Source organism: Haliaeetus leucocephalus, unplaced genomic scaffold (genome assembly GCF_000737465.1).
Source record: "Haliaeetus leucocephalus isolate CR32 unplaced genomic scaffold, Haliaeetus_leucocephalus-4.0 Scaffold284, whole genome shotgun sequence".
Taxonomy (NCBI): domain Eukaryota; kingdom Metazoa; phylum Chordata; class Aves; order Accipitriformes; family Accipitridae; genus Haliaeetus; species Haliaeetus leucocephalus.
This window is the reverse complement of record NW_010972720.1, coordinates 401186-413736: the sequence shown is the minus strand read 5'-3', so window position 1 is coordinate 413736 and position 12551 is coordinate 401186. Positions and strand designations below refer to the sequence as shown.

Genomic DNA, 12551 nt, shown 5'->3' with positions numbered 1-12551 from the left:
AGAACTGAAGCTCTTCCTACGTGTTTGGCTAAAATCAGTAGAATCACTGCAATAAAATAATTCTATTGTGTATAATTTTACTTTGCAGTTTTATACACTTTCATTCATAGTTTCCCAAAGAATGTAATACAAATTGTATTTACTACTATTTACCTAATTCTAGTGCTTTCTTTTCTTCTTCTTTAGGGTGTACCTCAGTTACCATGTGCCAAAGCATTGTATAACTACGAGGGAAAAGAACCTGGAGATCTTAAATTCAGTAAAGGGGACATCATCATTTTGCGTCGACAGGTGGATGAAAATTGGTATCATGGAGAAGTCAATGGCATCCATGGCTTTTTTCCTACCAATTTTGTTCAGATTATTAAACCTTTACCTCAACCTCCGCCTCAGTGCAAAGCACTTTATGACTTTGAAGTAAAAGACAAGGAAGCAGATAAAGACTGTTTACCATTTGCAAAGGTAAAACCAGAATATAATTATTATTTTCTTTTAATGATTTCATTCAATTGAATAAGAAATAATAAGACTGTTCTGTAGTCTTTCCTGCATTTTTTTAATGGAGCTACACAAATATGAAAAGAGCAAGTAATTCTGCAGGTATTTCTCCTATGTTGATTAGTTTTGCCTTCCTTCTCTTCCTAAATTACATATAATTTCTCTGAGGTTTTATTTTTGAGAATGCAGTTTTTCATAATTGCAGTAGTAATGTTCTTAATTTATGAGAAATAACCTATGTTATGAATTAAAAGTGTTCCATCTTCTAAAGAAACACTCATTTTAAATTATTCAAGTTGGTACTATTTTCAGCTTTGCATTCAGTAAGCAACATTTTTAGGATCTAGATACTAGACACAAAGTACTACTAAACTGTGTCATTCTATCATATTACTACTTGCCTTCTGGGAAATATGATGTTTCTTCTTATATTGTTTCTATTGTAATTAATTTTCTGTCTTGCAAGGCATATAATGATACAGAGTTTTAACAGGAATCAGAGCTGTTCTTTTTTTTCAGTTTCTTATTCTTTAGTTTATCAAATTGCACGAAAATGTTGCAAGATCAAATGTGAACTAATCACTTTTCTACCCTTGCCTATTAAAAATGAAAAGGATGGCTAAAATTCTAAAAAAGAAAGATATTAACATCTGGACAGACAACGGTTATTACAACACAGAACAGCAATACTGTTGAGGATGATTGGCACTAGCTTGCATATTTTGATTAACTTGTTGGCAGACTGTTTTTTTTTTTTTAAATCTGGTCTCGCTTGAGTAAGCACATGTTTCTAAATATTTTAACTTGCATATGAAACAATTACATAACTCAGTATAAGTGAGAGCAATGTTTAATGTCCATGTAAATCCTGTTTTTATGTGACCTTCTCAAAACCATATCTAATCCAAATGCTCCATGTAGATGTGAAAGAATCATATCATTTACCAGTGTTCTTAAGTACTTAAGCAGAAAAGCAACATCTAGGGAAGATTAGGTAATGGGTCAGTTGAGAAGGAAAAAGATTGCAGTTCTGTTGATTAATGCCAGTGACTTAAAGGGGGGCTGATGAATACCATGGACCGAACATGGCAGGAAATCTGGCACTAAGGACAAAGTCAGATGGCTGAGATTAGCTGTGGACAGTTAGCTGAACTCTGACAAAATAGGAAGAGGAATGGCTGGAACCGACTTCAACCCCCAAAGCAGCATGTTCCTGTTACAGAGTGCCTACTCTGTGGTTCTTGTCCGTGTACCGCCTTCTCTGATTACCCGTGCATTATGGAGGGAAATTAAATTAGTTTAATTAGAGCTGGGAGACATAATCACTGCATGTTCACACAGGATGATGTTCTGACTGTAATTCGCCGTGTGGATGAAAACTGGGCAGAAGGAATGCTGGCTGACAAGATAGGAATATTTCCAATTTCATATGTTGAGGTGAGTAAAGTTGGGCCCTCAGCAGGGTTGTGTCCACTGTGAATTTCATTTTCTAAACAGACAAATAATCAGTACAGGTGATGATTCTAAAATCGCCTGAGATATAAATAGCCTTAGACCTAAAATAATGTAAGATCTGTGTGCTTAGTTTGGGAAAGTTAATGACCTCAACAGCAGAACCAGTGATTTTTACTTAGCTGTTTGATACCTATTTTCATTGAATGGAATTGGAATGAGAGTGCTTGGAGGCAGTCACTGTGTTTTCTTGTTAATACTGGAGTCAATGCAGTCAATCACAAACCACACTTGACCGCAAAATGAAAGCAGTCAGCAAGTCAGAGGAATGGTAAGCTTTGCACTGTCCCTAATGTCTGCTTCCCAAAACCAAATTAGCATAACTAGAAAGTCAAAGAATAAAGGCTGTTGTTAAGCAGGTAAAGCATTGACTGTTACATCCAACAGACCCTTATATAGAATCTTATGTATCTTCCTGCATTTCTCATATGTGATGCAACAATATACAGTGAGAGGTAGCAGTTGAGAAAGTTTCCCCAACCTTTTAAGGTAAGGTTTAAGAGTTGAAAGCTGTATCTTCTATACAGAAAGACATAGGTGATTAAGAACAGTGTGTACAGCTGCAACAATGATTATTAAAATTTTTATTACAGAAATATATAGAGGTTTGGAACAGTGTTTGTCTTTTTCTGATAGGTATGCTATGGATACTTGGTAAGATACACTTCTTGCATTGACAAGATTTTATTTAAATAAATGCGGCAGAACGATGAAAGAAAAAAGTATTTTCACATTACCTGTGGGATGAGAAATATGTACCTCAGGTCACAGAAGAAACGTGTAACCATACTAATAATCAAGTCAGGTTTTATTAATTCAATTTCTGAATGCCCTGATGAGATGGGAACTTTTTAAAAGATTACTGTGTTCAGCCAACATAGAATTTATTCTTTTTAAAAGGGAAAATATGTATATTCATTTTTATATGTTGATGTAAGGATCTGTATATCTGGGGATAGAAAATTTCACATGACTGAAAAACAACAACAAAACCAAAAGGGTTTCAACCTGCTTAGTGCAAATCTGGCTTCAGTTTAAGAAGTTTTTAAAAGCCAATTTAAGAAGTTCTTGCCCCTGGCTATTCATTCCTAGCTCCTTGCAATTAACTGCCCCTTCAGTTCAGCCAGTAAAGCTTTTTGTGGTGCTTTTTAAAAATAAATCACTGAACTTAGCCGAGTTAGAAAAAGCCCTTTCCTAGGGCTGCCACTTGGGCTAACTATTTAGCTAACAACTCCCTTTCCACCTCTACAAAAGTTGGCAAAATGGAGATATACTCTTGAAAAAAATTATGTAAAAATGATACTCGGTCACAAAATATATTTCATGGTTGATGTTTTCAGACAAATTCCGTCAACTAAGAAAATGTATCTTCAGTTAACCCTTTAGGAACAAGCACAAGCACTTGTGTACACAGTCGCAAATCCCCACTAAAATGATACGGGAAATCTAGAATGATAACTAATACCCAAAGAGATACTTCAGATTAGATAGGTGGGTTTTTTCAGTATATACTAAACCAAAAGACGTGCTGTGGTGAAGAGCAGTGAGATATGCAGAAAACTTACCAATTTGAATTTTTAAATACCTGTTTTCTGAGATTGTATAACTATTGTTCTGGAAAATATACAGACAGTTAATACAAACAAGTATATCAAACCATTCTTACCTATGTCACTATTAAAGACACCAAAGATGAGAAGTAATTAATGTTTTTTGAGGTATTTTTATATGGTATTATTAGTTATATTTCCCAATCCTGTAATCATTGCCTATTTTTGTTGTAATGACAGACATATCTTTGCCTTGTGTATCTTAGTCCACATCCTTTTTTTCCCTTTTTTAAAAAAATGTGAATTATTAGCTGCATTTACTGGAGATTTTCTGAAGTCGTTAACTTTCAAATGAGTGTAGTCTGTGATGTTTATTATGTAGTATAAGTCTGATACTTGCGATATTTCTTGTATGATGAGGTCACAGGATAAAATTTTAGATACGTTGAAGTCAATGAAAAACTGATTATATTTGAGGACAGCTTTTTACCTGGAGGAACATTTAATGATCCAATGTTTGCTAGTCTGCTCTATTATTTTATATCATTTTCAGTTATTAAATTTGTGGTAATAATAAAAGCTAAGACTGAAAACATTTTGAGAAGAATTTTAATAGTGATTCCATTAAAAATATAGTTTGTTAACTGACTCACAAAACATTACATCTTTATCTGTAGACACATAGCACTATGAAATAATTACTTCTATCTGCAAATGAAAAATCAGTAATGCAAACATTACAAAAAATGAAATTCTGTTTTCTAAGAAGTGCTAAAACCAAACAAATCCTTTAGTTTTACTAGAGTAAGACCTGATTAACATACCTAAATTACTAGACTTCTGACTGATGGAATTTCAATGTGCTTGCATTAAAAGCAGGTCAACCAGGTTCTTGTACAGTGACAAAATAAAATGCAGTGAGTCTAGAAACTGCATGGTTAAGTTTGTTACACTTATGTTTATCTCTGTTGCAAAAAAAAAGATTAATCAGAACTAAACAGATATTATTAGAATTTTTCTACATAGAGTACAGTTCTGGCTACAGTATAAATTTCTTAGAAAGACCTCAAATTTGACATTTTGATGTGGTTTAACACTTAGTAAAGACTCTCCAAATCTAAAAAGTATTTAAATTTTTACAGGTTATTCAGCACTCACAGAACAACTAGAAAAATATAAATGCCCAGAATAGAAGAAGAAAAATCAGGGAAAATGAATCACTTTTCAATCAAAATGTCAGTAGAAAATAATGACAGCTTTTGTTTTCCCAAGTTAACATGAACAACTGGGAAACACCTTTGTATTAATGCAGCTCCTCTAGCTTTATTTATAAACAATCTCACAGAAATGTAAGGAAAAAACCTCCAAATGATCTAAAATGTTCACTGTAGTAGAATTTTAAGTTCATTGTCATTTCATATCCATCAGTTAACACAATTTTAATCAATGGGAACATAAGATTTTATATACCTAGTGTGTCAGGTTGGGTTTTTTTATTAGCATCTCTTCCTGTACCAAACAGGAGTGTTTCAAAACATACTTATTTTTTTATTGTGTCTATACGTTTTAGATCGGATTTTTGGCTGGATTTCTAGCATGGTCTTTTTAATGTTGTACTTACTAGGCTAAACGTTTTCTGTCACTGGTAGATGATTTGATCTGATTTAACCTGCTTAGGAAAAAAAAAAATCAGACTTTTGTAACAATACTAACTCAAGACGAATAAGATAAAACCTTTTATGGAAACTTTCCTCTACTTTTTGACTGTTTTGCCTGCCCAGAACTTAAAACAGAAAATTTATGCAAAAAGTGAATGTTGTATATTACGCCACATTGAGTAGAATTGTTAATTCTGAGTAGAAAATAATAGTCTAATCCCCACTATATTTGAATGTGATAATCTCAATGTTATCATTACAGTGACAACTTCTGAGCATCGTAGTTTTGATTAATTTCCCTAACAAAATCTGCAATATAGAACTATTTCATTTGTTTCAAAAATCAATATAAATGCAGTTTTGCTCATGACTGTGATCTGTTTAAGATTTGCAAAATGATTCTTCCGTTGGTTTGGACAAATCATATTTGTTCCAAAACTTTAATTGCAAAGCTGCATTTAGGTTTCTAAGCTATTACCTGTTGTCCAGAATGATATTTAGCAAAAATAATAATATCAGATAAGGACAATGTTTGCTTTAGTTCTACTTAGACTTTACTCCTTTGTTTCCAAATATATGTGAAAATGAAATGTCTAGAAATTGGAATTTGGCTAACAATAGTGTTGCTAACGTGGAAAAATAACTCCTTGACGTATGGTGATGTAGTAAAGTTGCGTCAATAAAAACTTTGGATGAATGTGAATAGAAAGATCGTTTGAGGGAGAAGATGGTATTTTCACTTAATTTCAGAAAGTGATGATATTTGAATTCCAACTGTCTATATGTGAGTGAAGAACACCTGAATTCATCTGTAAAATAAGTACAGTAAAGCACAGTTATAAGAGACTTGAAATAGATCTTGCACGGTAGTCTACTTGGTAATTTCTCCAGATGGCTGCAAGCAGGCGGAAACCTGTGTGCTGGCCTCATCCCCTACTGCAGCACTGCAATGCGGCTCAGCCGGCCCCTCTGCCTTGCCCCCATTTGGGAATTTGTTCTGTTTTCTCAGTTTTGATAGGAAGGGGAATTGGATTTCAGGCTACCTGTTACAGCAAAGCTTTTGTTGAGTGGAAAAACAGAATAAATGTAAAAGTTAAAGAAGCTTCGGTTCAAATACGTCTGTTCAGGAAAATGACTGACGTAGAAAATGTGGCAATAGATACCGGGGTATTTGTTGCAGAAGGGAATGCTGTATTGAAACACTTCATAGCATGAGTGGGATGCATTCCCATGGTGACCTTGAATGGTTGCTAGCCATTTCATTGGAGAATGCATGCAAGTTCTTCATTTCTCTTCTCAAGGAAGAAGGAAACTGTGCTCTGCAAAATATCCTGCAACTATTGCTGTCCTCAGGTTGCTTCTAAGAAAAGCCCAGTAATCGGTTCACTTCCATGTTTAGGTTCATGCTACTGTCTTGTGCTTGCTTCTCTACATAAGAAAGCTCGGTATGTTGCTTATGTTTGAATTGGTCTTGAATCAATCCCATGGGCAAGCCTTAACTTGTCTCTAATAGGTTATTCACTGTATAGAATAACCAGATTCTGCAGGCATTAATAGCTTCAGGAGGTAAACAAACATAATTAGGTGTAACAGGTACCTCAGGGTGCTTTTAGCAGAGTGGCTTTTGTTTTTGTTTTTGTTTTTTTATTCCTGAGTGATCCCTTAACTTTTCCGATTAGGTAGTTCTTGTTTTAGAAATGAGTACTGCTTTTCTTTCTCTGATCTGTGTTATTTGTGAACAGGCTATTTGCTAAATAAGGGAGTAGATTAGGTAAGAATAGAAGTGGTTGCAGCCATTGTATGAGACAACAGTAACAACATTTAGGAAGAAATTCTACATTCTCATCATCATATCCTTTTTCAAATCCCCCATTATGCCCCTCTTCAACTGCAGTATGTTCTAGGTAGTTCTTCCTCTTTGAGCATTTCATAATTTTAATTTTCCTGCTGTTGCATCCTAGTAGGTTTTTATGTCAACTCCTTATTGTTCCAGTAGTTCTAGTTTTGAACTTTTTCAGTCTTATTTTTTGTGTATGTGCATGGAATTTCCTTCCAGATCTCATCTTTCAAATACCACTTGAAAACTTTTTCTATATTAAAAAAATATATTCTTTATTCTTTTGTACCACTTTATATATATCTACTTGTCCTCAGATATAGGAAAGTGTTCACGGTATAAACTCTTGTTGTTTTGTGGGAGCTGCGTTTAAATCAGTGTTGATGCTGTCATGATTAATGACGTGGTTTTTGTCTAGCAAAGTTTTGATGGGGTAAAATACTGCTTTAAAACTCTTCATGAGCATAGGACGTATCTCAAGACTTGTGGAAAAATGGGTGAAATAAATAGAAGAAATAATATGCTGAAGAAATAGAAATCTTACTTCCACAGTAATTAATTTCATTCTTTCATCCTGATGTTCTTCAGAAAAGATTTTTCCCTTCTTCATAATTTGCTACACTTACCCGAGTAACAGTATTCATATTTAGTGATACATACTAACATTAGTTAACTTGTTCAGAAAACCGGTGCTGGTGTTACTTCGGCTCATGAATAAATGAGAGTTCTGACATTATTATTTCCAATAGCTCTAAAATATAAATAAGATCTTCTGGAAATAAAGGGTTTGTGAAAAATGTAGGGGGGGTTGTATTTTGTTTTGCGCCCCCTCCCCTACATAGCTTACATTTCGTTCTAAGAAGAAAATGTGTGGGAGTCTCTATTTCTTCATTGGAAAGGAAACATTTGTTTGCATCTAATATAATATTGTTGTAACAAATTAACAAATAGAAAATTTCATTGTGAACAAAAATTCATTAGATAAGCTTAAAAAAAGAAAAATCCATTTGAGGGTTCCTAGGTATAGAGATGCTACCTGTGCATTAGAAAATTCAGAAGCTGAGAAGATATTTCCACAGAATTGCCAATATGTGTTTCTATTCTCCCTTTACTGTCCTATGCTTGTGTAGCTATGTGTTGTCAGGCAGTATACTGGTATAGCTGGATATTTAGTCTATCCTACTATGTTCTTAAATCTGCATTTAGGAAGCCTGTTTTTTACTACTCGTAGTGTTAAAGATATGTGCATACATACCAAGGTATAGTAGGAGGAATGTCTTCAAGAGCCCACATGCAAAGGTGTGGGCTTGTCATACAAACAAAACAAAAAAGGCTTAAAATGAAATGAACATTCAAGAAATTTTATAATAGAGATTTTTATAAGGTCAAAGGGGATCGCTGTGATTTAGTCTGACTTCTAGATAACACAGGCAGTGGAAATTGCTGAATTAAGCCATGTCTGGACTAGAGCATAGGGTCTTTCCTTGATTGAAATTTTACCCCTGATGAGTAGTCCACACCAGCCCAACAGTAGGTGTGTTGAGTTTGTAGCGAAAGGCTTGTCACTCTGTAATGACTAATTTGTAGAGTAGGTCAGTATGTCACAGTTTTAAGTTGCATGGTTTAAATTCTATTATATTATGAATAAAAGGAAAATAGATTTTTTCTTTATATTCAGGTGATTTTTATAAATAAAAAATTACTAATGTGTGACTATCTTTTGTAGTTTAACACAGCAGCCAAACAGCTGATAGAATTGGATAAGCCCTCAGGTTCTGCTATTGACTCTGGAGAAGGTACCTCTGGGGCAGCCCACAACAATTCAACCCAAAAGCACACCGATACTAAGAAAAACACCAAAAAACGGCACTCTTTTACCTCCCTCACTATGTCCAACAAGTCTTCACAGTCTTCTCAGAATCGCCACTCAATGGAAATTAGTCCTCCTGTCCTCATCAGCTCCAGCAACCCAACCGCAGCAGCCCGCATAAGTGAGCTGACAGGACTTTCCTGTAGTGCCCCTTCTCAGGTAATTTACATGAAATAAAATATAAATCATGTGTGTATTTTTTTAAAAATTACTATAAGGCTTCTGATCTTGTCAGAGTACTTACTTCAAATTATTAATTATATGTAATTAATATTAATGTACGCTTTCATGAAATTTATCTTCCAACATGAGAGCATTTAAGGCAAACATTTTAGAACACTTCTTATACAATGCTAGCAAATATTTTTGGTCTTGTAAGCTAATTTTTTCACAGTTGTTAATTTCTTAAGTGCCACAAAAATTTTTATTAAACTGTGGAAACTAGAAACTGGAGTGATTTAATTTCTTGGGTTTTTTCTAAATTGAATATAATATTGGATATTAATAAATTGCCTGCAAGTAAAAGGTAAATTCAACTTGAAAATTGCATGAATTCCAGAAATATACCATATTAATCAGATTGTGATAAGCAGAAATATTTATCTAGCTTTATTTATTTTTTAATCTCCTGTTTCTTCAAAGCTTTTAGTTACAAGCTACATTGGTTAGTGAACAATTGTCTGTTTCACATAGAGATTACACTTTGCGAGAAGAGATATTAATGGAGACTAAGAAGTGTTGGTGTCATTTTACATGAGCTAGTAAATATGTTTTATTTGCATGTCTTTGGGATCTGACAGCTTTTTATGGAAAAAAAAGAAAACTGACATTGGTAAAAGTGTGTTTCACATTGCTAGTTCAATACATCTCCAAAGTTTCTGAAATGTGAGGAAAAAAAAAAAGTGAGCAGTGTGATCCAATATTGTTTGTATAAGTATCTAACAAAAAATCAGTTCTAGTCTAAAGTTACAGATAGTAGAGTACTGGTGATTTTGACCGTGAAGCTTGCAGCTGTGTCAAAACCAGCTGTTATTAAACTACTCAGAACTGACCCTGCTGGGTTTTTTTTTTTGACAGGTTCATATCGGTACTACAGGGTTAATTGTGACTCCACCTCCTAGCAGCCCAGTCACAACAGGGCCTTCATTTACCTTCCCATCAGAAGTTACCTACCAAGCTGCTCTCGGTGTAAGTACCATTTAAGAAAACTCAGCCTTCCCATTTATCTTTGGTCCGTACGGTCCTTTTTTTTTTTTTTCCTTGAGTTCTGATACACTGATTTGAAATGATGATTTTATGATGATTATCTATGTGATAGACAATGGTATAAATTGAACTATAGCAAAAGCATTATTGATACAATAATATTTGCATCCTGTCATGCGTATCCATTTCTCCAGCTTTTCTCTGTCATTTCTCTATAGTAAACACAAGAAGCACACTTCCTTCCAGAACAGTGGTTCTTTTCAGCATGAGTAGGAAAGAGATTATGCTGGGAAGGAGGTTAGGGGAAACAAGCAAGATCTTACAAAAAACATCACCTTGAGACCACAGCTGCCAGATATTTCTGTCTTACTTAACTCAATATTATCAAGATTCTCTGAAATAAGTTTCAAAACTCTGCTTTCTCCTAACTGGATAAGATGATTTTAGTTGTGTGTACGCCTGTGGCAGATGAAGAACATATGAGATCTGGGAGATAGGTATGAAAAACTGTTGCAAATGGCCATCTTTTAAAGGAAGGAATACATTGCCATGTTGTTTCCTTTGGACAAAGAAAATGACATTTGTCTTCAAAAAGTGTAGTATTTCATTCCAAAACCAACTGAAACTCTTTATTTTGCTATGCTTGTGGTAGAGAAACTCTGGAATGCCCTGTATCATACCTCACTTACCAGAGCCTGACCTTAACTGCAGTAAAGATTATGGATACCAGTTTTCAGAGATCTTCAAGGGAACTTAATGAGCCTTTATTCTAATCGTAGGAATTCTCAAAATTTAATCCTTGTTTCGAGTCCAAAAATTGTTCCTCTAACCTTGGGGGGGGACACACGACGGGGACAGTCAAATAATAAATCTCCACTTAGTTTCAAACAAACAAACAAAGCCCAAAACCAAACAACCCAAACAAAAAAACCCAAGGCTTGATCTTGTTTAGGTGTCTAATTATCCTTGCAGTCTTTAAAGCAAGTAAAACATGATGAATAACCTTGCTGCTAAATGTGTCTGGGTTTTTTTTTCAACTTTCAGCACTTGGATCATTTTACACATTTGTCTGCAAAATCGAAGGCAGAATTGTCTGTCTTCTATTATCAACTTTTTGTTTTTTAAGTAAATGCTTAGGTGTGGCTTGGTTGCAGCTGAGAGGTTGCATTTTGATAGCTTTCTCTGGGACTCTTAAGTTATGTTTTTCAGTCCTTAAAATTATGATGCTGTTATTTTCTGAATTATCTGCAGTAGTTCCTTCTGGCATGATAAGCACATTGTAAGCACATTCCAGAACTGGGTACAGTACTGCGTGGTCTTTTTCAGTGATGAAAATATTGATTGTATGATCATTTTACTTTTATCCTGTTAGTCTGATGTTTACATCTTGAGAATTTGCATCCATTCATTTGGCCTGAGTGTAGCACAAAGTTTGTGTTTAGCTAAATATCCACCATGATCCCACAAATTTTCATCGTCATTAGTGATGTAGTAGTTGCTCTCATCTAAGTAAATGTATTTCACATTCTTTGTTCTTCAGACAGATGACCTTATTATTGACAATTATACACATGGTGTGCTTTTGCCTTGTCTTACTAAGTAATGCAGGTTGTGCTGTAGCAATGCTGTGTCCTTTTGTTGTTAACAACTCATTCAATCTGTGCGTCATCTGTGCAGTCCTGCTGTTAAATGTATGCTCATCTGGAACCAATTAATAATCTCCTTATATTTAGATTCATATTTTAATGTCACAGAGCGGTTGAGGTTGGAAGGGACCTTTGGAGGTCATCTAGTCTACCTCGCCTGCTCGAGCAGGCCCACCTAGAGCCAGTTGCCCAGGACGGTGTCCAGACAGCTTTTTAATATGTCCAAGGATGGAGACTCTACAACCTCTCCGGGCAACCTGTGCCAGTGTTGAGTCACCCTCACGGTGAAAAACTGTTTCCTGATATTCAGACTGGATGTCCTGTGTTTCAGTTTGTGTTTCACTGGACACCACTGAAAAGAGCATGGCTCCGTCATCTTTGTACCTTCCCTTCAGGTACTTATATACACTGATGAGATCCCCCTGAACCTTCTCTAGGCTGAACAGTCCCAGCACTCTAAGCCTTTCCTCATAGGAGTGATGCTCCAGTCCCTTAATTATCTTAGTGACCCTTTGCTGGACTCTTCAGTATGCCCATGTCTCTCTTGCACTGGGGAGCCAGAACTGGACACAGTACTCCAGGTTTGGCCTCATCAGTGCTGAAGAGAAGGGAGTTATCATGTCGCTTGATGTGCTAGCAAGACTCCTCCTAACGGAGCCCAGGATACCATTACCCTTCTTTGCCAGTAGGGCACATTGTTGGCTCATGTTCAACTTGGTGTCCACCAGGAAGGATCCCCAGGTCCTTTTTTTGCATATGAGGTATACATCTAAT

At 35.2% G+C, this 12551-nt stretch overlaps 1 protein-coding gene across 1 annotated transcript in view; it reads left to right on the top strand.

The window, feature by feature from the left end:
• SH3RF1 (SH3 domain containing ring finger 1) overlaps positions 1-12551 on the top strand; it is an 88523-nt gene that overhangs the window by 51627 nt on the left and 24345 nt on the right. The window contains exons 2-5 of the mRNA XM_010569945.1: positions 187-462; positions 1840-1935; positions 8782-9084; positions 10003-10113. Coding sequence (XP_010568247.1) covers positions 187-462; positions 1840-1935; positions 8782-9084; positions 10003-10113 — 786 coding nt within the window. The remainder of the gene's footprint in view (positions 1-186; positions 463-1839; positions 1936-8781; positions 9085-10002; positions 10114-12551) is intronic.